Consider the following 26,632-nt stretch of genomic DNA (forward strand, 5'->3'; position numbering starts at 1 on the left):
GACGGGGTCATTGAACGGTCTCTTCCACTGGCAGATGGAGGATTACGAAATGTTCCAGAGCTACAGGCTCAAAGTAGAGGAACCAGATAAAGTAACAAAGGAGGTGTTCCTACCGGAATACAGAGAATATTGGAAGGGAGACGCCCGTGTGAGTGACACCACTGCACACCAGTTCCTGAAGGAAGAACACATCAAGTATCAAGAGGTAAAATTGAAGGAGACAAACCTCGGTGATGTAGATAATCCCAAGATCATTCGTGTCGGCAACGATTGGAACCCTGTGTGGAAGGTCGTAGCCTTCAAAATCTTTATTCTTCTTCTTCTTCTTATGTACGGGAAGGAGACCATGGTCCCTGTAGAATTTATGGTTCCAGGTCTTCGGATGGCCATTGAAAATAGACTTGCCATCAACGGGTCCAAATTGAAACCCTACCACGAGAAGCGCGTAGGGGACCCAAGAGGCCGGAAGGACAATCGAGAGTCCGGAGGGGGACCCGAGAGGATGGAAGGGGACCCGAGAGGCCGGGCAGGTGACTCGAGAGGCACAAGACCAAAGCAGGAGACTGTCGGGCGAGGCAAACCGAGAAGGATGAAGGCGATCCCAAAGGCATGGGACCCGAGCTGAAGACTCTCTGGACAATTAGATTAGGAAATTAAATTAAAAAATAAAATAAAATAAAATATCGGTGGACACGGTGGAACCGTCGTGCGGTGGGACCACCGTCAGGGGGTCCCCGTACGGTGGAACCACCATGGGGGGGGCCACTGCCAGTGACCACCGTGCGGTGGAACCACCTTCAGGGGGGGCCACCGTACGATGGAACCACCACGGTGAGACCACCGTCAATGAAGGTCACCGGCGGTGGAATACAACCGTAGGCCTGAAGGAGCACGGCGGCGGCGGTTTAAATAAGGGTGAAAGGAAAAATACCACGGCACAGCAGGGATAAACGGTGGTGATGGCACGTGAAAAGAAAAATGCGCCGACATTCAAACAAGCATGCATTTAATTTAAATCAAAAAAAAAAACGACCAGATTGAAAAATCATTCGATGGAGTCTGCAGCCAGGACGCTGAAAAAATTAGAGTGTAGAAGAAGGTTTTTGGCATCTTAAAATATCACAAAAATGATGTGCGCCATGGACTTTCGTGTGGTTCTGAAGATTGTAAATTGGTGTTGGCGCTGCTCCTCGACCCCGCTGGGGGCACTGCCCCCAAACCCCCAATTTATTTTTGAGCTACAATACACTTTTGAGTTGGGCGAAGGGCATCAGAGAAGTCACAGTAAGTGTTGGGGTTGTTCCGTACTACAAGAAAGAAGCCTAAAGCTAAGCATTGGCGATGAAGCCATAAGCCGTAGAGGGAGACGGATTTGGAGGTTGCGAACAAACAAAGTTTGAGGGAAGGCATTGCAAACACGCGAAGTCGTACGGCACCAGGCAGTTATTCAGTTCAGTTATCAGCCTTTGGGGAGTGTGATGGAGGATTTGAGGCGTCTCCTAGCCTTTGTGCCAGAGGGCTGTGGCCACTTCCAAGCATGAATGGTACGCTTTGAGGAACTCGGAGTATGTCTTAGCTGGACGTGAGGTTGCCTTGGTGGATGCACAGAGGGCTCGAGAGGAGCTGACCACCAGTTGGAGGCAGTAGTAGTGTGAGACTTAGCTCAACGTACCCAGGAGTTGGATGTCGAGAGGGCAGCGCGGGTGGCTATCGAGGACAAATTGGCTAGGGAGACAGTATCATTTGAGTAGCAGTTGGTGGAGGCTGAGACTGAAAAGCGTGTTTTGCAGACAAGTTTGGTTTAGGCACAGGAGGACTGTGATGTCAAGGAAAAAAAGAACTCCTTGCGGAAGCAATAATGGTGAAATCTGCACTTGAGCATTGGACTGTAGCAGAAAAGGGTTTTCAGGCGAGGACGCAGCAAGTGTATGAGTTTCAAGCTCGACTGGCATCAGCAGTTCCTGCATCTTCTTCATCGGCGGTGCAACTACCTCCTTCAAGGACGCCCCCTCAGCCCCTTCTTCTCAGTGATTTTCTTATTGTATACAGTGTACTTCATCCCCATTTTGTTGTGTTAGTCCCGGATTTTTGTCCTTGTCGTCCGAAGATGACTTTTCTTAGGGGGGGATGATGTTGGTCGTAAAATGGGCTTTGTACTACTTGTTAAGCTACGTTGGTTAAGTATGTTAGTGTCATCAAGGGTAGTTGTCCGTTGCATGACGGTTCCCCACGGGTGGTAACCGCAACCCTCGACCATGTCTTTATATATGCTCTTGTACTTGTTGTTGGATACACGGATGCAAAGAATGATTATTGTACTAGACATTTTGGCATTAATGAAACCATTGCTCTGAGTTTCTGGTTACTATGCTATCCTATGGTTATCATCTGACTGTTGATATGCAATATTAATAACACACCCCACGGGGTAAACAAACTCCTCCTTGTTCAATAGAATCAATCATCTCCAATTTGTCCTACCTTAAAGCAAAATTGAAGCTCCCCCTCTCACAGCATCTTCCCCCATTGAATCTAGGAGCAGCAAATTGGCATGAACTTGGCACATTACAACTTGTTAAACTTATCCATTACAACGTTTATAATACTTGGCAAAAACTTGGCATCCCCTTGTACAATTGCTAGTCATTGACTTGAACATGATGAATTTTTTAGGTTTGTAGTGAAAATATGATTAAGACACTGTCTATAACTCCTCTATTTAGCATTTGAATGTAAGTCTCAATCTCAATTTTATCGTACAATAATTGCTCTCATAGCACTTGTAGTAACAAAGTTGAGTGCTTCTTGTAAAGAGAATTAACTTGACAAATTAAGCAATTTGGCACAAGTTCATACTCTTGATACAAAATGGACTTTGTTACTTGCATAAAGGTTTTATTCTAGTTACCATGTGGAGCATTGTTGACGTGTATTTTGTACACTATCAAACACAGAATAAAATACCTAAGGGTACCTTATCCTCTCTTGAATAAAGCCTCTGATTGCTGAAGATGTCGCGAAAAAGGATCAATCAGGATGACTCCAAGGTTCCTCTGTCTCGTGGACTCGACATTGTCCTGGCTTTGCAAACTCAAACAATCTACGTGGATAAAGTTGTGTATCTAATCTCCACCAAAGTTCAGGAAAATCAACTTGTTGCTTCTCCTGAAACTGTTGCCGCTCCATTGAGAAATCTTTTCTTTTTGATTTTTTGATTTTTTGATTTTTTTTGGATTTTCTATTTTTCACTTTTTTTGGATTTTCTGTTTTTCACTTTTTTTGGATTTTCTGGTTTAAGAGAGATCTTGAATATCTCAAATTCAACTTGAACGTTCAATTGGTTCTAGCTTGATTCCTTCTTGCGTAAGTCCAACTGACGGTCCAGCGATCACCTTCCTTCTTTGTACCACTTCCGTCAAGTGTTGAAAAGGCTTTCCACTGATCTTCCTTGGATTCAAGAGTTCGTGTTCGCTCACCTTTCTTTTGCTTCAATTCTGTTGAGCGCTGGAGGGTGGTGCAAAAAGTCTTGAGATTACTCCTGTAAACATGAATTGATAAAATTTCGAAGTCCAACTGTTCAAGCCCTCCTTCTAGCGCCAATTTTGTTGACGTGTATTTTGTACACTATCAAACACAGAATAAAATACCTAAGGGTACCTTATCCTCTCTTGAATAAAGCCTCTGATTGCTGAAGATATTGCAAAAAAGGATCAATCAGGCTGACTCCAAGGTTCTTCGTTGTAGGATCTCTACGTGTGGATAAGCTCTCTGTGGTATGATGTGATTTGCTGGAATCACAAGGGGACTTACATTTGATGATTGAATGTTTGATCTGCTTTGAATATTGCTGGAACACAGGCTCTTACTAGCTTTGATTTAAAAAAAGGAAAAAAGATGAGGGCGAGGAAAGGATCTAATCCTAACACTAAGAATGTAGGAGCAATGAATGATCTTTGATGAAATTCTAACTAAGTCTTGTTTTGACATCGCTGGACCATCTCCACAAGGTTAGTGCGATCTTCGAAGGAAAGCTTTATGATGTTCAAATCATCACTGCAGGCATAGACACCATCAGGTTGATGCATATCAATGAAGAAGCGACAACTGAAGTTAAGCTTAAGCTGAATGATTCCAGTTGACTACACAAGGCAAGTCTGCAATCAACAAACTGCCAGTAGTATGGATATACGAATTCCACCATCAATCAAGCACATTTCTTCCATTCATCTAATAACATGAAATCAAATATAAGAAGTATAAAGACCATGCAAATTGTCGAATCGACCCATAAATTTCACCATTTCTTCAATGAAGTTACAAGTCTTTTAGAACAACATCTTGGCAACAATCTTTGCCTTCTCTCTCTACTCTAATTGCTATTCTATCAACTAGCTAATCACCTTCTAACTACTCTCTATTCACTAACTCTCTTCTATTAACTGCTTCTATATCTATTCCCTTTACAAAATGAAGAGTCGGGGCTTATATAGTGCCCACAATACAATTCGATGGCTAAGATCAATTTGAGATCAATGGCCAAGATTCAATAATGAAAACCCTAATTAGGGTTTGTTACAACCATTACATAACATTTAATGCTCGACCAATGAAATAATTGTATTGCTTGGACACATGTCCTCTCTGGAAAATTCCACCAATGGATAGCCGGGGTAGGTACATCGAAGTTTGTGCCACCTTCCATGAGTTAGGTACATTGAATCTGGACATGCTGAGGTGGACCAATCTGACTGGAGAAGTGATGACTAGGATGCCACCTCGTCTGACACTTGTAACTTGGTAGATATTCAACTTGATGTTGTTGAGAAGCTAGCTTTAATTAATTCATCTGGAACTATCTGTTTCTTCAACGAACCCTTTGCTCTGACTTCTTTTGTCTCTGATTTGCAGGATGTTGATGTACCTCGTCTTGGAATGCTGGATTGGAAGAGGTAGCCCTTGATGATGTTAGTTCGAAGAAAGCCATCCTTGTCGATGTTGGATCGAAGAAGGTCGTCCTTGTCGATGCTAGGCTGGAGGAGGTCGCCCTTGTCCTTGCTTGATCTTCTTGGAGGAGACCGTCCTTGATCTGGCTTGATTTTCCTTAAGGAGAGTCTTCCGACTTGTAGATCTTTCGAGCTTGGGAGTCGCCATCTTGATACCTACACAACATTTCACAATTAATAATATATCTTGAAGTGTAGAAATTAGGATTCAAAAGGAAGATTTAAGATTTTAATTAGGAAACTTCATGATAAATCTTGAGTTATCATTTCCTAATAACTACGCAATTTTCAAAAACTTGAAGTTCAAAATTCACAATTTCAACATTGGGACTAGGATGATCTCGCCATACCTCCACTTGAGAATTAATTCTAAAAAATGATGCAAAAATAAGGTGAATTTTGGCTAGGCGAAATGTAGATTGAAGTCCTTCCTTTAGCAAAATGCGCCTCCTTTAATCTTCTCAAGCATCAACTCCACCACCTTAAGCCTTTAACACTTAGGATAATTCGCTCCAACTAAACCAGATTTCGCACCTCCTTCCTTGCTCCTCAAATCGCACTTGAAATAATGAATGAATGATGATTAAAATTGCTCAAAATACCCCCATTATATAGGGCGCTCACCATTTCATCTCCCCATAGGCCGACTTGGCAAAATAGGCCAAAAAATAAATAAATTTGCAAAAACAAGAGGCCGACCTAATAAAATGGATAAAAATAATACCTCAAGCGCTCCTTTTTCAATTTTAATTTTAATTTCACAAAAATTAATTTTAAATGCCTTAATAATAAAAAATCGATTTTTTGAGGCTCAAAATTAATTTATTAAATGCTATGCGCTTTTAAATGCCAATTTAATTAATTCTTTTTTTATTTCGAAGTTGATGATTTTGGCATTTCATGCGATTTGGAGGATGTCAACGTTGGGATATGGCAAAAATAAAGGATGCACATGTTAAGCGCTCTGGTCCCTTGGAGAGGGACAGGAGCACTTTTTCATTTTTAGGCTAGGATTCTCAATTTTTTGAAGTCAAACCTTTGTTCACCATGTTTTAGAGGATCCTTACCATCTCACACAACTTTGCCTTGGCATAATCTCGGAGGGAATTTGTTGTTTCATAAAAAAGTGGGACGGTCCTTCAGTGAGGGACGGGAGCACTTTTGAGTCCATTGCATGAATTCTTGATCATATTAATCTTCAATTTACCCTCAAGGCGTAGAATATCACATTTCACACCATCTTGAGCCTTGGTAAAAAATATCATTTCAGAATGCAAGGTAAATGATCATATTTGGAAAAAGTGGCACGGTCCTTCAGTGAGGGACAGGAGCACTTTTGCCGGTTGTCGTCAAAATTTGCAACTCTCGCATCTCAATTCAACTTCAAGGCATTTTAAACACTTTTTCAAACTTGCGCCTTGGTCTCAATTTGTCCAAAATTGGTGAGAAAGGGAAGATAACATATTAAGTGGCATGGTCCTTCAGTGAGGGACGGGAGCACTTTTGCAATTACAAGCTTATCTGTCCTTTGCTAGCCTTCGAAATTATCTTCAATGGATGAATCTTGCCTTCTCTCATTCATTTCAATCACGCAACTTGCCTTGCCTTTGCAAGAAATTTGTATTTTTAGAAAAGTGGGATGGTCCTTCAGTGAGGGACGGGAGCACTTTGTCTTGGTCCCTTGGTGAGGCACGGGATCACTTTTTGTCATTTTGGCATACTTTTTGCTCTTTAAACCTCTCAATTGCGTCCAAGGCATAAAACATCATTCGTCTTTCCCATCCAAGTCAAGTTTTATCATGAAATATCGAACAATGAAGAGAAACTTGAAAAAGTGGCACGGTCCTTCAGTGAGGGACGGGAGCACTTTTTGTCATTTGGGTTGATTTTCTCCTTTGTAGACTGCTTAAATTATATTTAATGGACAAAAGATGCTTCCCTTAACCTCTTCAAATCATAAAATCACCTTAACCTTGCAAAGATAGTGCAAATTTGAAAAAAGTGGCACGGTCCTTCAGTGAGGGACGGGAGCACTTTTTGCATTCTAAGCCAAATTGTCTCACTTTTCACCTCGAAATTCCTTTGCTAGAGAAGATTTCATCTTACTTCATGCTATGATTAGAAGTTAATGTCCAATAAAGGTCTAAAATTGTGCATATAAAGAAAAGTGCTATGGTCCTTCAGTGAGGGACGGGAGCACTTTTTACCTTCTAGGCAAAAACTTCATCATTTCTTTGCTTTCAATCAAGTTTGGGTGCTTTATCATGTTCATTTCGTCCTTCACTATGCCTTTGATTTTTCAATGTGACCAAACAAGGCCAGGAATGGCTCCAATAAGTCTTTTCGCCTTTGTCTTTCAGTGAAGGACGGGAGCACTTTTGCCTTGGTCCCTTGGAGAGGGATGGGACCACTTTTTCCTTCAACCTTCAAAATTCACCATTTTTGTGCCTTCAAAATCTTCAAAAGTATCAAGTCATGTCCAATTATCATTCCGGAAGACCCTGCACAAAACAAAATAGAAAAGTCAGTGACAAATATGCATAAAATAACATTTGTGCTCTGGTCCCTTGGAGAGGGACGGGAGAACTTTTGTCCTTTCTGGCTAAAATATTCAAAATTTAGGTCCCCAATCACTTCACAAGGCAGAGTTAGGTCATCTTCAAGGCTAGGAATCAGTTATCTTGAAAAAGTGGCATGGTCCTTCAGTGAGGGACGGGAGCACTTTTTGTGTTTCAGGCATCATCTTGCCTCCGAAATCTGATCAAAATTTACCTAAGCAAGAATATACAATTTCATCTTCAAAATGCTAATACTTAGACAAAATTTGAATTTTCCCAAAAAACCCTGACTAGACCTAACCTGAGACATACTTATCTTACTTCAATAATCAACCCTCGGAAGGACGCTTAATAACTTTCAAAATTTGACTGGACTCAGCTTGAAAAATATCCAAAAGAAACCCCTAAGGCTTAGCCCTAGCCCAGACAACTCACTCACTCATTCAAAACCCTAAAAGCAGAGAGAAGAACAGGCAAAACAAAAGCGAAAAGAGGGGGTCCCCATTTAAATGGGGCGATGTGTGAAAACGTCACAACAAGCATATATAAAAGTAAAAGTATATTTCTGTTCATTGCACTTGTCAGCATTTTCATTCTTTCACTGGAACTCAAATATATCTTCATTATATTTGAATATTGTTAGACAACATTTCAGTTCATTTCATAGAAAGCTTTAGGTTCTACTTTGTTTTTCCTAGAAACTTAAAGACATGCATCTTCAAGGGCTGCTTGACATAGCAGTAGCATAGCCATTTCGTGTTAGATATGAGGGGTATACTTCCATTACACATTTGGATCCTACATACAAAAATTAAGAATGTTTACAACTTATTGTGATTCCTTATACAGGTTTCCTATTTAATTACTCTAAATGAAAGGAAGGGAATGCAGGTTAATGGTTAAACTAGTGAGATTGAGGTGCCATTAAATTGTTGTTGTCATCTTCATCATCAGTATCTAAACATGCTTCAATTTGAGCCTGACTTAGCTGCTGGAATTTAGTGGCTTCTGCTTCTCTCTTCCTGTGGTATGTTTTGGTCCAAGAAACAACACTACCCAAAACTCCCACACCAACCACTACAGAAACAAGTGGGACAAACCACTGTAGGTACAGCAAACATGTTAGTATCATGATTTATTGCTATGACAATCCAAAGCACCATTTGCAAATCTGTAATACTTTTACTTCTACTTAATAGGAAATATAAAAGAAGTCAAATTGTTTTGGACTCGTAATGCATACCTCATTCCCCCCACCTCCATTGTGAGTGCCTTCAAAGTTAGGTGTCGTATCATTAAGGGAATGTTCTGTATAACAGAAAATAAAGAAGTTAGGGGAATCAGAATTTTCAAAACCCAAGAATGATTACCACTATAAGATCACTCAATCTGTAATGCATACACACGTCATTTACAATCACTACACCATACAAGTAGAGGTAAACTTATTTAAAGCCTCTACTACAAAGCTTGTAGAGAAAAGAGAAAAAATAATTTTTATTATTCTGAAATGCAGGTTGAAGATGAAAATTTATTTTCTTGGTTTATCTGTTCATGCAACTTTGAAATTTATACATGGAATAAAAAATATTGTCACGTTCAAATATAAAAAGCAGTTAATATGAAAATCAGTGTGGCTGTACCTAAGAGTAAGCACCTACAGGCTTATAGCACAATGAGTCTATGTGTTTAAAGCTCGCTGAAAAGTACAATAAATTCAAGCCCAAAGGAATTTCAAAAGCTATACAACGTGCAAGCAGTTTGCACACATGATCTGCGAAGCACAAATCCATTAAAATTATAACTCTGGAATGTCCTTATACAGATATATGCTCAGGAAGTTGGGAATTTGATAATCAAATCCTATTTTCTACAATGTAAGAGGGGCATGATAGAATACTGTGAGTACTATAATAGTTGAGAAGCTAATCTCAAAAGCACTTCCCAAGCACAATTAAGGATTTGTCCATTCTTTAGAGAAAAGAATGGCTGAAGTCAACAATTGAGTATATAACAGTGCACCCCAAGGATGCATTGCTGGGTTTTGCCCACATTCTCATGCCTGTGGACATTTGGGAGACGGAGAAAAAAAGTCCCCTCCCTGTTTCCCATCTATTCCAGGGAATGTGGCCAAGACATCTCCCCACACTGGGGGACGTTCCCTAGGACACCTCCTTCTGCATAAATTTTGGGGACGGCCTGCCATCCCTGACATCACTATACAAAAACCAATAATAAAGTATATAAGAGAAAAAATTTAAAACTCATCCTTTATGGGGAGCTCGCATTGACACCCGAAAATGGCATGCATCATGAAAGTTTATGTGGCCTCAAAAGTGCCTTAAATTGGCTTGGTGGCAGGGGACTTTACTTCTCAATCTTGCCCTGAATTGCAACAGGGAATGCACTATGCTCGGGGCTGCCATACTCAGACCTTCACTCTTGGTTTAGAAAACAAAAAATAAAGATTCTTTTTACTACGCTAGAGGAAAAATGTTTATTTTTTCCCTGGAATTTTTCCAAATGCTACTGATATATAAACCATTTTGATTTAGTTTACATTTATGATTTGATTTGACAATTGACATCAAGTTATCAATAAGCAGCCGTGTTCTAAATTTTCTGTTTAAGTTTGTGCAATTACAAGTAACCTTAATTCTCTTTAGCATTTATGACTTGACAATTGTATTGAGTCATTTGCATTCTTAATTCTCTATTTGTGCAAATTATATATATATATATATCCAGGGAATTTTTGCCACCCCAAAAATCCTGTCCCCCTATGCCAGAAATTTGGAAAAACATTTGTATATATTCTGATGAGTCATGCAATTGAATATCCACATCGATTGCCGATCAAATGATATTAGAGTAGGTTTCCTTGTTTCTTGAAAGGATTTGCTAACGCAAATTTAGATTTGTGTAATCTGCTTCCATATTGATTCATTGACAAGAAAAGTGCAAGATCTTGGTTGCATACTTCAAAGTATCAAACCATAGAAGCAAAAACTGTCAAAAATCACTGTCAATCACAATTAATCCTGAAACGGTCAGTAGAGTGATCTTTTTTTACTGCGAAAATCACAATTTTCACCATTTACTCGGCTGAATCAGTTTTTTTGACAAATTTCACCTGATAAATCACAAAGAAAACAACATTAACTCGTCTGAATCATGTTTATTGACACGTTTGACCAATTTTGACAAGTTAACTGTTTTTTTCAGCAAAACAAATTCTTGGTTTTTTAAATTTTGCCCCAAAATGCTAACCCTGTTTTCTTTCCCTTTTTTTTCCAAAATAGCCCTAACCTAATTTTCTCCCAATTAAATCACAATTTTGTGAGTATTCTTTATCTTTGGTTTGTCAATTTATTCCCATGAACAATTTTTGCTGCTATGCAAATTCAACCATTGGCAGTCTTGAAGATAGAAAGACTTCAAAAGCTTGAAGAGATTTTCCAGAAAATTCAAATCGAAAATAAAGATTTGAGAAAGATCTTGTAACACTCGATGAAAATAAAGAGTTACAATTTGGACTGACAAGCCGTGGAGATTTACTCATGGACATCGTTGACAAGTTGTAACAAGACTTGATCATGAAAGAAGAGATGTTGACAGAGTTTCAAGATGATGGTGAAGGAATGTTGCGGACATAAGAGTCTCACAAGCAAAGAAGACCATCCTCGAACAAACATGCCAAAGTTATGATTAGTGTGTGCACAATAAGAACTTCACCATACACTTCTTTCAATCAAGATATATATGTGCCCTTTTGTAGTTTTGAGAAGCATACCATGCAAATTGGATGTAAGTTGTTATTTAAAATAGATTGTGGTGGAAAAGGGTTTGGCAAGAGTGGCCAAGGAATAAAAGACCACATAAAGGTTGAGGAAAGAACTCAATATGCATGTTTGGGATATGTTAAAGGCTATGAAGTTTAAGAAAACTTCAAAACAGATGACGCAAGATTAGCTTGCAAAGATGAAGAGCTCATGCCAATAGCTCAACAAAAATAGCATCATTCTTTCTGTGAATACTTATGAGCAATTGAAATTTCTAAACCATAATGGCATTCCATTTTCAGGGCATTGACATGGCATGGCAAAACTGTAAAATGGAATTAAATTACCTGGCTTTTATAATAAAAAAAACTCATTAGAAATAAACACAGTACATGCAAAAAAGAAATCTAATTATAAAAGAAGAATGGTTTAAAAGAAAACTATTTTACTTTAATCTAAGAGGGTAAATTTGAAAAACGAAAGGCTGGTCCTAAAATAGTAAGGGCTATCATCATAGATCTCATCACCCCATGTTTTTAACCTAAACCCTCAGAAAGCTATAAATCCAAAGAAAAACCCTTATTAACATTTAAAATTTAACTCTCAAACAAATCTATTCAATTTAGAACTTTAAAAAATAATTAAATACCCTAGCCTTAACCCTAAATTGAAACTTTCCAGTCTTTCCATGCTTTATTTTTTCTGCACTTAAGTTAAAAATGAGTGAAAAAAGGATAGGTATTTATAACAACATTTCAAAACCAATTTTTCAAAACTTGGGAAACGGTATGGAAAATATAGTAAGGCCTGATTAATCAGGGTTATTTACAAATTTATAGAGTATCATGTTACCGGACTCTTAATAGTGAGCAGGTTTCTAATGAAAAGGAAAGTAGCATTACACTAATTCAAAAGGCCAAAGAAAAGTCTCCAAGAGGAGGACAGCAACTTCATGAAGAAGGGGAAAGTACTCATTACTTCATGACCATGTGGGTGAATGCGAGTTGGATACAAGAAAAGAGAAGTCTTTCAATAAAGGAAAAAGCTTCAAAGAAAAATGCATAGCATTTCCAAAGAGAGAACATCCAAAAGGAGGTAGAATATTACCACTTCGTCAAACTTGTACAAGTAAGCAAAAGGGCAGTCCAACAAGGTATCCAAGAGACAAATCTTCCATTGTTTTCTTTAATTGTCAAAAGATAGGACATATGGCACAAGAATGTTGGTATGCTTATCCATGTTCATTTTATGCAATAAGTAACCATTTTAATTCTGTTATAAGAAGCTATCCATCGTCAAGAATCCTAAATACTTTAAAAATAGAGGGAAAATTGTTTACACCACTCTCCTAGATAAAGAAGAGATCAACGTTTAGGAAGCAAAATGTTGCAGATTGTAAATCCCACTTTTCAAATTGGTATGAGAAGCTAAAGAAGAAATAAAGATTATCAAAAGATAGGGGAAAGAATTATTGCACTTATAAATATGATTGGGCAATGTCAGGCAAAACATTGGAAACTTCATCGTCAACTCCCCCTAAATAGCTGCAACTCTGAGCATTTCAAAAAGTAAGAGGCGTCTGCAAGTGAGAAAGACAAAGTTCTCCAAGCACCTACTATCCAGGGGGTGAAAACGAAGAAGCAAAGCTGTTGAAGGAAGAAGCCATCAAGAGGGAGCAGCCCATAGAGAAGTCCTCATCTCTGTTTTAAGTGGGTGATGGTAAAAGGTCATTTTTGGTTTCGTGGATAGAATATTTGCAGAGACAACTTGTTGATGGACATGAATATGAATGTGTAACAATCATGTTGAGAAGCACCTCCACATTGTTTATTGTGTTTCATTTTTTTAAGTCCAATAAGCAAGGAGGAATATAACCTGTCAAGGGCGAATATGAAGCAGCCACCCGATCTATTTGAGAGGCACAAATATGGGCAGCCCATTTCATTAAAGAGGCTGTAACATTTTCTGCATTCCCACATGTTCATGTTAGTATGCAAATCATGCATAATTTCTTTACCACTTGAAGCACATGACAAGATAGGTGAGAAGAGGCACTCTATGTTGTGAGAGCATTCTTAGTAAAGATTGCAGCCCAAAGCATTACAGAGGTGGCAGCAAGATAGTTTCAGATTTCTCCATACAAGTTCAAATACATTTAAAATGAAATCAATTGTAGCATGTATATTTACTCATCGTTGTTGTAGAATACATCCGGAGATTGCAATGTTGTAGCGGGGAGGATAGGCCTGATTTCATCATCAGAGACATTGTAGGATTCCTATGATAGTTTTGGTATGGACACAAGAAGTTGTAATAGCTATAGCAAGAGTGTAGAATGGAGTTTTTAATTTTTGTAAGCACCGGGAATAAGTTCGCAGGAGGTTTTCAAAAACTGATTTTGGTAAGAAAGCAGTTGTTTAAATTACGTTGGTGGGCATCTAGAAGTGTGCTCATTAGCCTAAGAGTTCTTTCACAATGGGAACTGGTGAATAAGTAGCATGGCAGTGTGTCATTCATACCGAAGAGTGAAAATCACAGCGATTAGTACTTCAAAAGAAAGCTGTTAATTTGAAGGGTACATTATTGGAATTCATATTAATTCATTGAAGACATTTCATGATAGTATATTAAATTTATTGGTGATGCAAATTTTGAGTTGCAAGATAGGGGCAGCTTTAGCATAGCAAATGTATTTTCATTCCATGTATGTTGCATTTACTGTTGTTGTAAACATTAAATTGTAAGACTCAAGATAGGAGCAACTTTGTAGAAGTGATGATTTGTTGTAATTTACTTATGTGATGTTAAATGCTTTCTTCACTTGTTTAAATAATGTGAACCAAAAGAAAGTTCTAGCAAGCATCTCCCAAGAGAGAGCTTCACCCCATCCTACAAGAATTTGTATCACAGAAAAAGGGGCTAAGAGGAATAGCCAATAGCAAAGGCAAGGAACCAAGAGTGACAAAGAGACGGCTAACAGAAGGAACAACACACCCAAGAGTGCAAGAGGGTTTGTGAGCAGATATTTGAAGCAATCAAGGACTCTAAGACCTATTTGATCCTGTAAAGTGCAAGTTGGAACAAAAAATTCCAAGAGAGAAGCATTGTCTTTCTAAGAGAGTTGATGAAAAACAAGTAGCCCATTTGAGAATATAGTCCATATATTTCAATTTTAGAGATTTTATGGGACCAAAAACTTTAAAAGTGGTGATGCCTGATCTGAAATTGGACCATGAACATCAAATTAGTCAGTTGAGTTAGTTGACTGTGAATGAGAGTAAAAAGTTATTTGTGACATGTTATGACATCATACATTTCAACTTTTAGATACAGAAAAAACATATGGGAAATATGTAAAATGAATTTTTATTGCATATGTGAAATAATGGAAGCTCATTTCAAATCCGTACGAAAAGTCATGGCCTCTGCAAATTATAAAATATTTTTACATAGGTGGTGGTTATGTAACTGCAATTTCTCTTAGTGGCAGTTTAACAACTACTTAAAGTGGAGATTTTGCAATTAAGGGGCGGTTTCACAACCTTCGGTTCTCTAAGCAGCCATTTTTCCTGACCATAATGCATGGCAAAAGCAAACAATAGGGAGATGGCTGATCTTTAGATTCCTAACTTTTGGGCTTCTTGTTTGAGCCCAATGCATGCTCTACCTACAGGGTTCAAGAAAGCAAAGAATTGCAAGGCAATTGATCTACATGGTTAACACTGATTTGTGAAGAGTACACAGCCGAGATGGAGTATGGAAATTAAGTATTGGGATGTTATTGATTGATGATGATGTTACTTAAGGCCTGGAGAAGACAGTAAGCTTGTTAAAATGCAAAGAATATAGTGGATATCAGGAAGCATAGCTTCACCATGCTGGAGTTTCCCGCATTGGGTTTCTTCAGGGTAACTTCTTGTGTCTATCAGATATCTCTTTTATTAGTGTATTTCATTTATTTGTTACATACTTCTATTGATTGCAATTAATTTTCTATCCCAAACGTTTAAGAATGTATAAGAAATCAGATGAATACATGAGCACAAACATAACACTTTTTTCCAACAACAATTACAAGTTGAATTCAATCCTATACAAAGTTAAAGGAAATGGACTATTGTTTTATGGAATTGTAAAGAAATCAAATGATTGGTAGTAGCATATATGAGAGTTAGTAACATGATATACAATGTATGTAACATGTGTAGAATTAAATTATCAAATGTAAGATGTAGATGGAAGCTTGAAGGGCTGGAGAAAACATCATGTTTTATCTTTTGAATGTTGTTTCAATAGTATAAAACTTTGGAACAACATATAAATATGGTAAATCCATGTTGAATAGTGCAATGGATATATATGCTAATTACAGATCGGACTTCTTTTTCCTTTCGATGCATTACACATGTTAAATTGCTGTGTCTTATTCCATATACAGAATTTGATAAATTAGATAATCGTAAGAATCTATTTTACATTGCATTAACATTGATGTTGAATTCATGAGAAAATGTGATTTAGAATTGAGTTGTAGTTCCTTTCAGATTAAAAAGAAAATAGTATTCTAAGATGCTTAATCACCCAAACAATTGAGGTAGGAAGGTCTAACTAAAGTTTCTGCTTCCATGTCTGTGTTATGCATTTAATCTGAGATAATAATATTTTCCACAGAGAAATTTTAACTTGAGAATCTCGATTAAGTTGCTTGTCAACTTACCATGGCTCTTACTTTAGTATGATTCCTCAAAAACAAAGCCCCAAGAATCTCTGATCCTTAGCTAATTGAAGAGTGCCACACAGAAAGGAAAAAAGTTTTGTAAGCCCTTGAACCTATAGAGAACAGCAAACTGTCATAAATATTTAGGGAAATGAAGGATAGGAGAATGTACAATGACAATTGTGCATTTATGTGGTCCATATGGAGTCCAAAATTCTGAAAACACTGATACCAGTTCCCCTGAATATTCTGTAAAATTTGTAGATGTGTGTCAAGCAGAATTCTCCTATTGCAGGTGGTGTGTACCTTTTGAAGCATCTGGGGTGTTTTGGTTGCTATTTGGACTCACAATTAACTATGAGGTCCTTCAAGCTCTCTTAATTGAGTTGTGCTATAGACTATAGAATAAAACTAAAATGATAACATTGATGTATGGTAGAAGCCATTGGAAATGGCTGCTATACTGGCAGACGTGAAAAAATTTATCCCTCAAAAGGTGATGTCTGAATATAATCAAGATATTAGTTCCCCTGAATATTCTGTAAAATATGTAAGATGTTTATCAAGCAGAATTCTACAATTAAAGGTGGTGTGTACCTTTTCAGAATGGCTGGGAGGTTTTGGTTGCTATTTAGACCCTCAATTAACTATGAAAAAAGCTGGCGAGGATAACACCAATATAGAGGATCTGAAGGCAGACTATGATGTCCTTCAAGATCTCTTAACCATGATGTGCTATAGACTATAGAACAAAAGGATAACATTGAGGTATGGCAGAAGCCATTGGGAATGACCGCTATACTGGTGGTGGCGAAAAAGTTTATCCCTCAAAAGATGGTGTCAGCATTGAACCAAGATGCAGCGTGATATGTTCTTATGTGGGTTTGCATGGCAACAATAAACTAAAACTTCAAGCATTTAACAGTAAGACAGTCTCCAGAGTGGCAACAGCACTTGTAGATATCTCCAGAGCAAGTTCATTCAGACTATGGGGGTTGTGATGGTGCATTCAAGCAGGACACAGCTAAATGGGGAAGCCTGTTAAGTATTATATTACATTGGTCACTATCTTGGAACACATAAGATGACAACGCTATGAATATGAACACTCTTTATGGAGGATTTTCCACAACTCTCATAAATGACTTTGTGTGGTTCATTAATGGGGTCACTTCTTATGATCTGACCACTTGTATAATTCTACGTTCGAGGATTAGTAGGTGATATCAATGACTGATACAATATTTTCTTTTGATGGCTTAATTCATGTAGGAAGGCTATCTTTTATTAATCTCAAATTCTATCTATATTCAATCCATTCAAAGATTTAGTTTTTTCAAATAGGCCTTTTGCAGAAGTTCCTAATCATGAACATGGTACTGACTTTTAAGAAACATGTAGTCTATGTGATGCAATTCTATTTGCGGGGAACCTCATTATGCACTGTGAAGCAAAGCAAAAGATATTGAATAAAATAAAGATCTGTCAACAGATTCTATGTGTGTAGAAAAAGGCTTATCAGAATGAACCTTTGTTAGCAAAGGAAGCCTTGGGGATCAGATGCTTAGAAGGATAGATCAGTGAACCTGGTCTTTTTCAAGATTATTGGAATATGTGAGATACTTTATTTTCACTTAGAGACAGTAATCTTGTCGACAATTTCATAACCAACTCCGGTCTAATAATTCAATAACAAAGTTCAAAGTTGTCCAAAGGAGGGCAGGAAAAAGAGAAGCCCCTCTATCATGAAGGCATTATGTTACTAATCTGGTATAGTTCTTAGTTAATAATAGAGGAAATACAGTTAAATAGAATTATTCTAGCAGCAATATGATTCCCTTCCCTTTTTTCAGGTGTAGACAATATTTTTGTTAGTATCAGATTTAACCTATCAAGTTTCTCTATTTGTTCCTCACACAAGTTTTGACAATTCAAGAACAAGTATGTTTAAAACCTTAGCATCATAAGTCGATTGCCACAAACTACTAGTAGCTTTTTAAAAATGATATATTTATGGCAGTGACAAAAATACGAATCAAGTTCCATGCAAATTTCATGGCCTGGAAATTAATGATCTAAACTCGCAATGTATGGTTAACATCATGTTTGTCCAAAGACTCAAGAAATACATCATCTTATTGGGGGTCAATGGAGTGGGGGTTGAATTGGGTTCATTGATACATATAGGGCAAAGGTAGCCAGAAACTGTGATTGGGTCAATAAAGTAGGGAAGTTGAAAAAGGTTAAGGTACAGAAAAATCAATTTCTGCCAATACCTTACCATCCATGCAATTAGTGGTTGAATTTACAGACTGGCCTTAATTATCTTATGAAAGGCTTTTGAAATGTCAATCCTTTGGGTGAAATATCAAATTTTGGCACTGGGCTACATATGACAACCAATTCCCATTTTGAAAATCGTTAATTATGAGGCAGGCTGCAGAGGGATTACTAGTTGAAATCTGTCTTAATCATCATGCACAACTTAAAATGAATTCTCTATGATTAGAACTTGGGTCTCGCCAATACAAGGTGCATCCAGAAACCAATTGTCTTGCATCCAGGGGCTGATTGTCTATAGTTTTAACATATATCACTACAAAGTACTGAGTCTTCCGATTACATTTATAAGTTATCATAACTAATCTCAGATTGGAGCAACTGCTAGTTATAACATTATATTGCTGGCCAACAGTAACTAGTGGTAGACATGAGAAATAACAGATTAACAAAAAAAAGATTTACTGCAATTCCTATCATGTTTTCACTGGTAGAACTAAAGGTATACATCTACATAAACTTTGCCTACGATCAACTTAAGTAAGAATATATGGTGAACTTACTAACTGTTAGCTATCCACTTGGATAGAATAAACAGAACCACAACCAGTCGCAGGGCATCGCTGTATTAAATATCTGTCTTTGATACCTAATAATAGAAAAACAAGTGAAGTTTACCAATTCATATAGAAATGGTGCATGGTACAGAAATTCCTGGGAAATCTTATTATGTGAAATTTCTGGTAAAAACACCCCAAAACATTCTGAATAGCAGAAGACTTATTAATGGTTGAACCTTCCGAGCACCTACGTGCTTGTCTCACTCGTCAATTCCATTTTTAATGGTTAGTTAGCCATTGTTAATGATAGTCCTTGATACACATGGAAAGAGATCACTTACTCGGTTTAGTAGGAAAGGCGCAATCAACACTTCCTCTCCAATTATGAGGACAAGCACACTCACGGTCTTCAATGATACACTCTGCCCGATGAAAGCAAAACATACTTCCACAAGGAACCCCGCTATGTTCACAGTGCTCTCCAATATAACCTGGCGGACACTTGCAAGTGTAATTCTCTCCCTGGATGATTTCTTCACAGACACCTCCATGCTCACACCAGAATGAATTTGTTCCATCACACATGATCCGCTCCTCATCACAATGTTTGCCTCTAACTCACAAACATCACAGTTTTCAATCATGTAAGTCCTCCATGCCACATTGCTATGCCCACCACATTATATAGGCCCAAGAAATAAAATTACCCAATTTGGCAGATCTATTTTAATTGTTTTTCCCTCCGCAACTCTTACTTCCAATAGCAATCTAAAGAGAAAAGCAATGTCCTAAGGACTGTGGTTCAACAGTAGGCAAAGATGGCTGACACATTCGCGGTCAAATGTTCAAGTTATGCTGGTGACTCCATAATAAATTTGGCAGCCAGGGGATGACCTTAACCATTCATTCACCAATAAAACAAAATAAAGAGAAAAACAATGGGTTCCTACCCAAGAAATGGACGATCTCCATCAAGTATAGTGGAAGGATCAGGAAGTTTGCAAATGCATTGACCATCCTCGTCACATTCTCCACTCTTGCAGAGTCTCCCATCACACTTCACTGAACTGCTACATGAAATCTGCATAGCTACCAGTACAACAAATAAGCCTAACACACTCACTCTCCACATTTTTGGTTGATCCTCAACTTGCAAAATCTTTATTGATTCCAAATCTGGGTATGGATGATACAGGTTACAAATGTGTTTGGAGTCTTGAGAAACAGATCTGTGTATGCATTCAAATAGAAATGCAGAGATTAGATTTAGTGGAGTTTTCAAGTTGGCTGTATTCAGTTAAAACATATAATCGGCCCTGCCCCCACTCACCTCCACCACTTAGGACCCCATTAGAAGAGAGGTAAATGTTGTCTTTTTAATTTTCTTTGGGCATTGGAAGGTGACAAGGGGAGAAAGAAGACAGAGTCATGTGCAGTTCATCCACTTTATGTTGTTCACGTTTCTCTTTCTTTGGCAGTTGCATTGTTCTCTTTCAAACCAGATGAGCCATCGGTACTCATTAATAAATTTGCTCGAAATGCCAACTGATAAAGAAATCAATTTTAAGGAAAAAAATCGCAAAACTGAATGGGGTGATCTCAATTTCAAGGAGAAAATTGCAGCATGAACGTGTATAGAAAATCGCAGGAATGAATTGCATTTAAGGAGGCAGCATTTAAAAAGGTGAGCTAACATGTTACAATTACATTACCGAGGATTTCTTACATTAAGATCTCAAGTCAAAACTTATTAAAAGAGAACTCTTTTATCGAGGATTAACAAAATTAATCAAATTAATATAAAATGTTTAACTTTGTCAACAAATATTTTTCTGTTTGTGGTTTTGATTGAAAAGTGGGTTTCATTTATTAAATAGACACAAAAGTTTTTTTTATATTGGAGTAAGCAAACTCAGATTACAAAGATGGATAGAGAAACAATAGCCTTACAAAATTACACACAGCAGTATGATGAAAAATACACAACAACATGATGAAAAATACACAACAACATGATCGAAAACACACAGCAGCAACAAGAAATTACTACCAAAACATCAAAAATAACAGTTACATGATATCATCAGCAAAAATAAAGTCCCATGGATACAACCACATGCTATTATCAGCAAAAATAAGAGTCATGGGTGTTGTCATCTTCAACAAATAAAATCATGGCTGTAATAAAGGTTCCAACATTGTGGACAATCCGCTCCAAAGCAATGTCCATCATAAGAAACTTCTTCGAGGTCATGGGAAACCATGAGCATTATCCTTTGGATCAGTACCCTGCAAAGTGACTTCAAATGTTTGGATCTGTGTTTGCAAATTGGCCAAAATATTTTGGAGATCAGAGCTGGCTTGGAGATTATTCTCGAGGATAGTGACCTGGAGTGAAAAATTCTCAATAAGCATCAAGACCTCAACTTGTAAGGGGGAAAAGGTGTGAGAGAAGGAAGCTAAGCAGTGAACTCTCCAAATAAACTTGAGGATAGTTTGTTTGAGGGTCTAAGAAATGATGTTATGGTATTGGAAAAGTCCAAGAAGTGTTGATCGCCAAGTCCATTTTTTAGGAAAAATTGCAAGGAAAATGGAGGACAAATGGCACCAACGGGTATGAGCGTGAGGGTAGAGCCAAAAAGTGTTCTTAATAGTCTCTTTTTTAATACAAAAGGGGCATGAAGGAGGGGGGGTGATGAAAGAAAGACGATCCCCTATAGGTAGTTTAATGTGAAGGACTTTCCATGCAATTAATTGGGATTGAGCATCAACTTTGGACTTCCAAATCTACGAGCTTAGCTTGTTCCATCTACCTTGGGTAAAAATGCATCTCCATTTAAGGGTGAGGCGTGGAGCAAAGGAGAAGGGAGGGAGGAGTTGTTACGAAACTATCTTAATAGGAAAGTAGTGAAAGCTAAGATTATTGGGCCATTTCCAATCTTTGCGAAAGTTATCATGGCAAGGGGTCGATAGCAAACAATTCAAGGTTAACGAGTTGCTGGATTTTCAAAATAGCATCCTTGTCAGTTGGAGAGAGTTTGAATTGTGCTTTGAGATGGTGTCAAGACTTTCGGCCAAAAATATTGGGATCCCACAAATCTTGAAAAACCTAAACACCTCTTTTGAAAAGATGTCTTCCTCTAAGGCAATTAATCTTGGCAAGGGGAATTTTGTCTTGTTGAACTAGTTGATTCCACCAAATGGAAGATGAGGCAAAGCTTAAGCCATGACTTAGCGATTGATCATACCAATATAGTTTTTTTGAAGTGATTTGCCACGCAATCCAAATGGAGTTAAATGGGGCAAAACTACGTGTCTTGAAAAGGTGTGTTAGAAGAAGCTTATCCTTCCAATTGACCAAGTCCCAAGATCGACCGATTGTAGTAGTTTGTATCGATGGTGAACTTGATTCTTCCAAGGAGCATCCCCCTCTAAGGCCCTTATAATCCATTTAGTTGTAAGACAAATTCCTTGAGTAAATGGGTCAATGGTTCCCAGTGTTCCTCTATCTTTTGGTTGTATGCAATGAAGCCATGAAGAAGTAGGTAGCCCTTTCTTATTACCCTAATTAGTCTAAAGAAACATCCTAATCAGCTCAATAAGTTGATTATAACACTTTTTAGAAGGACGCCAACATGGGGAAATATACATGTGGCTAGCCAAGAGGATTTTGTTGGCAACCTAAATATGTCCAACGATTGGTCTAGCATAATAGTTCGCTTTTGATTTTTGTAAAGAACTAGTTCCACATATCTTTCAGAGAGACCCTTGTACCAAAGGGAATACCAGGGTATCTATTTATCATGCCATGTTTAACTTCAGCCCATTCACTAGGAATCCAAGGTGGTTTAGTGTTAGGTTACAATATAATTATTTATATAGATGGTAGCGTTCTCCATTGTTGAGAATGTTTCAAAATTGAAGTGGAATATCTTTATAATAACCAATGGTCAATCAAATTTAAAACTCTTTATAGTTCATTTAAATTAAAAAAATATTAGATCTATCAATTTAAATAGTCCAAAGGGTTGGGGCTAGGTTGATTGGCGAGAGCCCTTGTGGTAAAGCATAGAATCATGAGGTCCAATCTCCCCCTAGTTCATGTTGTGTCAAGGGACATGTCACACTAGTGTCACCAATCATGTTAAAAAATTAAAAATTTGAAGGTCCATTATCTAGCATTTTAGTATTTTTTTATTAGTTTTGTATTTATTTTGGTTTTGTTATTTAGTATTTTAGTTTCTTAGTCAATTTAATAGATCTTAGTGTATGTGTTGATTGAATTAATTCAATTTTTTTATCTTTAGTCAATTGAGTTCTTCCAATTTTGACCCAACTCATTTTATTATTTCTCCACTCTAATTGGAATCACATGTGCAAAACTATTTCCTAGATAGAATCGTAGGCATGATCATGTCTACCTTGTTGAATTCTCATTTTTGCATTCCCCAACTTGAATACCATCCAAATATAGATCATTGTTCACCATCTTGCACATGAAAAACTTTCAAAATTGATGCCTAAGATATCATATTTAAAAGCAAGTCTGAAGGCACTTATCATCAATTCATGCAACATATCTCATAGAATCATTTCAATAAGCATTTGAAATATTAGATCGAAGCAATCTACACTATCACATAGTAAATCGTCCATTAAGCATATTGTATATCATGTATTTGAATCTTTTCTTTCAATTGTGCAAAATAGAGGGTCTACCTAAGGTACAAGGAAGTGTCATGCTTCAATCTTAGTTTAGTAGATTTCTTCACTCAAATATCAATACAAAGGCAATTCTTTTGAATTCAAGTGATAATCACAAATAGAATCATAAGTGGGAGCCATCGATAGAGTTGCTCATGGTTGCATTCAATTGCAATGCAAATTTGAGAGACTCGTTTTCTATAGAAGCGATGCTTCATGTCTAATATTTTATAATTGGGAAAGGGTTGTTGAGGACATCTATATAATAAATGTTTTGGATCCTAGTGGTCTGAGGAATATTCTTATCTTAGTGAGAGATTAAGGTTATAGATTATACAATTGAAAACAAGAACAAAGTAATCAAATAGACAAATGGATTTGTAGACGTCTTTTAATAATAATGTGCTACTTTTATTCAAATGTATATAGATGAATAGAATGCATGAGAAGTTCCAAATAGAAATGAAAGAAATAAGGATTTGTGTGACTAGAAAGGGGTGGATACATCAAATTGATTGCCTAGACTATGCAATTATCTATCATTGTCTTATCAAGGTGGATACATCAAATTGGTGTCCTTAGACTATGTAGTTATATGCCATCATCCTCCAATTTAAAGTATTGAAATACTTTTTGTACAATATTGTAACAGTCTATTTTCCTAAATCACTAAACCTTCCAACTTCTTGATAATTGAGTTCCTTGATGATTGGTATACCATTCTTGTGGTTATTGAAGATGTTACATGCGATGGACTAATGAATATGCTATGAAAAGTGTGGAGATATGCTAAGTCATGCATAATGACACATGATATCATAGTGACTTGCATGAGAGCTTGCACACATAAAATGACACAATGACCTCTATGTAAGGTGCACATATTATTGATGACTATTCATGAACATAGAGGGTCATCAAGGTGTGCACAAGGCTTTTCAGGCTTGTGTAGGTACCAACCATTTGTCATTTTTTGAGTAGTAACCCCCTATCATGTCTTTAGTGAGCTATGAAAACTAAACATGGAGTTAAGGGTTTACACTTTTTTCTTGATTTACCTGCTAAACCACCTTAGCCACTCAGAATTGGATGATGTGAACCTTAATAGATGTGCTTTATGGCCTTTTTGTATAATCATTCCTTACACAAGTTTGTACAAATGTTCAAGATCCAATTCTAAAGGACATTGAGTTGATATTGTGTCAATAAGAGAAAAGTATGGCATAAGAACTAAAATATTGAGTACTTAGTGGAAGCTTAGGTTCTATAGGAGATCAAGAAAAAAGACATTATAACTATTTATCTATATAATGGTGTGTAGACCATAGTGTAAGGGCTTCACCTTCTGGTGTGGACTCTTGAAGTGTCCTTTTGAAGATATAAATAGAATTTGTCACTAACCTTGAATGAGTGAGGTACATGATGCATATCTTGGTGCACTATGGTATTCCAATGATAATGCAAGAGATATTTTTGTACCTATTGGTGAACACTCTAAATGTGTTGTAAAAAATTTATGGCCTTATTTTTCATTCATACATACATACAAATCTATATGAGATATTGCATAGTAGCATATGTCCAAGGGTGTTGTAGGTTCAAACCCAAGGAATTTCTAAAAATAATCATGCATTGTAGAATTATTCAAAGCTCTAGTGTGGGCATGTCAGATGTAGAGCAAGTTGTCATCCCAAATGCATAGATGTATGGATTTGTAGATATAGAAAATATGCAATAGTGTGTAATGGACCACCCCCTTCTAGCCATCTATTTGTGGATAATAATGGCGTAGAATAATATAGTTATGTATCCAATATCTCTACAACTATGACCAAAAAACACTAACAAGACTAATTCAAATATTACAATTTTGGGGGAAGTGCCCAAGTTATGGAAATGAAAGATTTAACGATTTTCTATATGTGATTTCTATTCACAATCATTAAATGATTATGGTGTAACAAATATTTATTGGCATTATTTGGCATTATGTTGTCATTGATGTCAACCAGTATGGAATGGTCACTAGTGATTAGGTAGTGGTGACCGGTATGAAGGATGAGGTGTAAAGGTGTGTTACCAGTACATATGAAATGCATCATCTACCGGTAAAACAGGCTCACCGATAAAGAAAGCAAGCAAAAGAAGAACTGAAGGATGCAAACCGGTATACACAGAGAAGGTTAGTGTTGTCGATAAATGGACTGAGATGTTGGACCAACATGTTTGATGGGAGGCTAAGTTGATCCACCGACAAAGAAGAGGTCTGCAGGTATGAAGGCCCAACGGTGAAGTTAGGTTATACTAGTAAGGTGAGTTGAACCGGTAGTCAATCTTGGTCGGTGAAGGATGTCAAACCGACATAGCGAACCAAGCATAGGTGGATGTCGACAAGGATGACAGGTGGAAGCCAAGTGGTGATCACGTAGAGGTCAGTGAAGTATTCATCAACGTAACAATCAGCAAGCAGGTCGACTTTTATGAAGAACCCACAAATCATGGAAGGATGGTAGAAGGTTGTGGCTCGAGGAAGACAAGGTGGCAAGCGATTGAACTGACCCTGGGAGAAGATCTGATCTTCGTACCTGTTTGTTGAAGGAAAGAGCCAAGTCATTAATGGCATGTGACAAAGAAACGCAGAAAAGCATAGTGCAAACATCCAAATATAGAAAATGCACATTGGAATGCATAGTATTGGTAGTGTTGATCGATGAGATGCAGATCATCACTCCAGAAAAGCAGATCGGATCAAATCTTATACAAATTGAGTTGGTGAAGGAAAACCCTAACACGCCACCGTTTGAATGTTTCTTTTGGCGGGAACCCTCACAGATAAATATATCAACTCGAGACTAAAAGGGTTGATGCTTGATGTGAGGTGTGAGAGGAAGGAGAGCATGAGAAAGACCATCTACCTAAGAGTTATTTCTTAGAGAGTTAGAGTGTGTGTTAGCAGGTAACCGATGAGAGGGTTTAACCGATAGAGACAGAGTAACCGGTAAACTATTGCAGTTCTAATAGTCAAGAA

The 26,632-nt window shown here is 37.4% G+C and overlaps 1 protein-coding gene across 2 annotated transcripts; it reads right to left on the bottom strand.

Annotated features, from left to right (window-relative positions):
* Positions 1-4,328: 4,328 nt before the first annotated feature.
* LOC131038953 (uncharacterized) lies at positions 4,329-20,586 on the bottom strand. Of its 2 annotated transcripts, XM_057971566.2 has the most exons (5): positions 20,231-20,586; positions 19,851-20,129; positions 19,242-19,513; positions 8,805-8,869; positions 4,329-5,159 (listed from the first exon to the last, which is right to left on the bottom strand). In XM_057971566.2, exons 2-5 carry the CDS (start codon positions 20,030-20,032, stop codon positions 4,806-4,808), a joined length of 873 nt encoding a protein of 290 aa, XP_057827549.2. In that variant the 5' UTR covers positions 20,033-20,129; positions 20,231-20,586; the 3' UTR covers positions 4,329-4,805. The 2 variants fall into 2 exon arrangements, with proteins under 2 accessions (XP_057827549.2, XP_057827551.1); XM_057971568.2 differs by lacking the exon at positions 4,329-5,159 and adding an exon at positions 8,273-8,663 and having other exon boundaries at positions 19,851-20,567.
* Between the last annotated feature and the right edge of the window lie 6,046 nt (positions 20,587-26,632).

This window comes from Cryptomeria japonica, chromosome 3 (genome assembly GCF_030272615.1).
Source record: "Cryptomeria japonica chromosome 3, Sugi_1.0, whole genome shotgun sequence".
Classification (NCBI taxonomy): domain Eukaryota; kingdom Viridiplantae; phylum Streptophyta; class Pinopsida; order Cupressales; family Cupressaceae; genus Cryptomeria; species Cryptomeria japonica.

Bases quoted from the DNA above. Each gene is read 5' to 3' on its own strand.
- LOC131038953 (XM_057971566.2), bottom strand. From the start codon at position 20,032: ATGTGGAGAGTGAGTGTGTTAGGCTTATTTGTTGTACTGGTAGCTATG. The intron at 19,514-19,850 runs GTAGGAACCCAT...TTTGTGAGTTAG, and splicing joins GGAGATCGTCCATTTCTTGG to AGGCAAACATTGTGATGAGG. The intron at 8,870-19,241 runs GTAAGTGATCTC...TCTGTTATACAG, and splicing joins CGCCTTTCCTACTAAACCGA to AACATTCCCTTAATGATACG.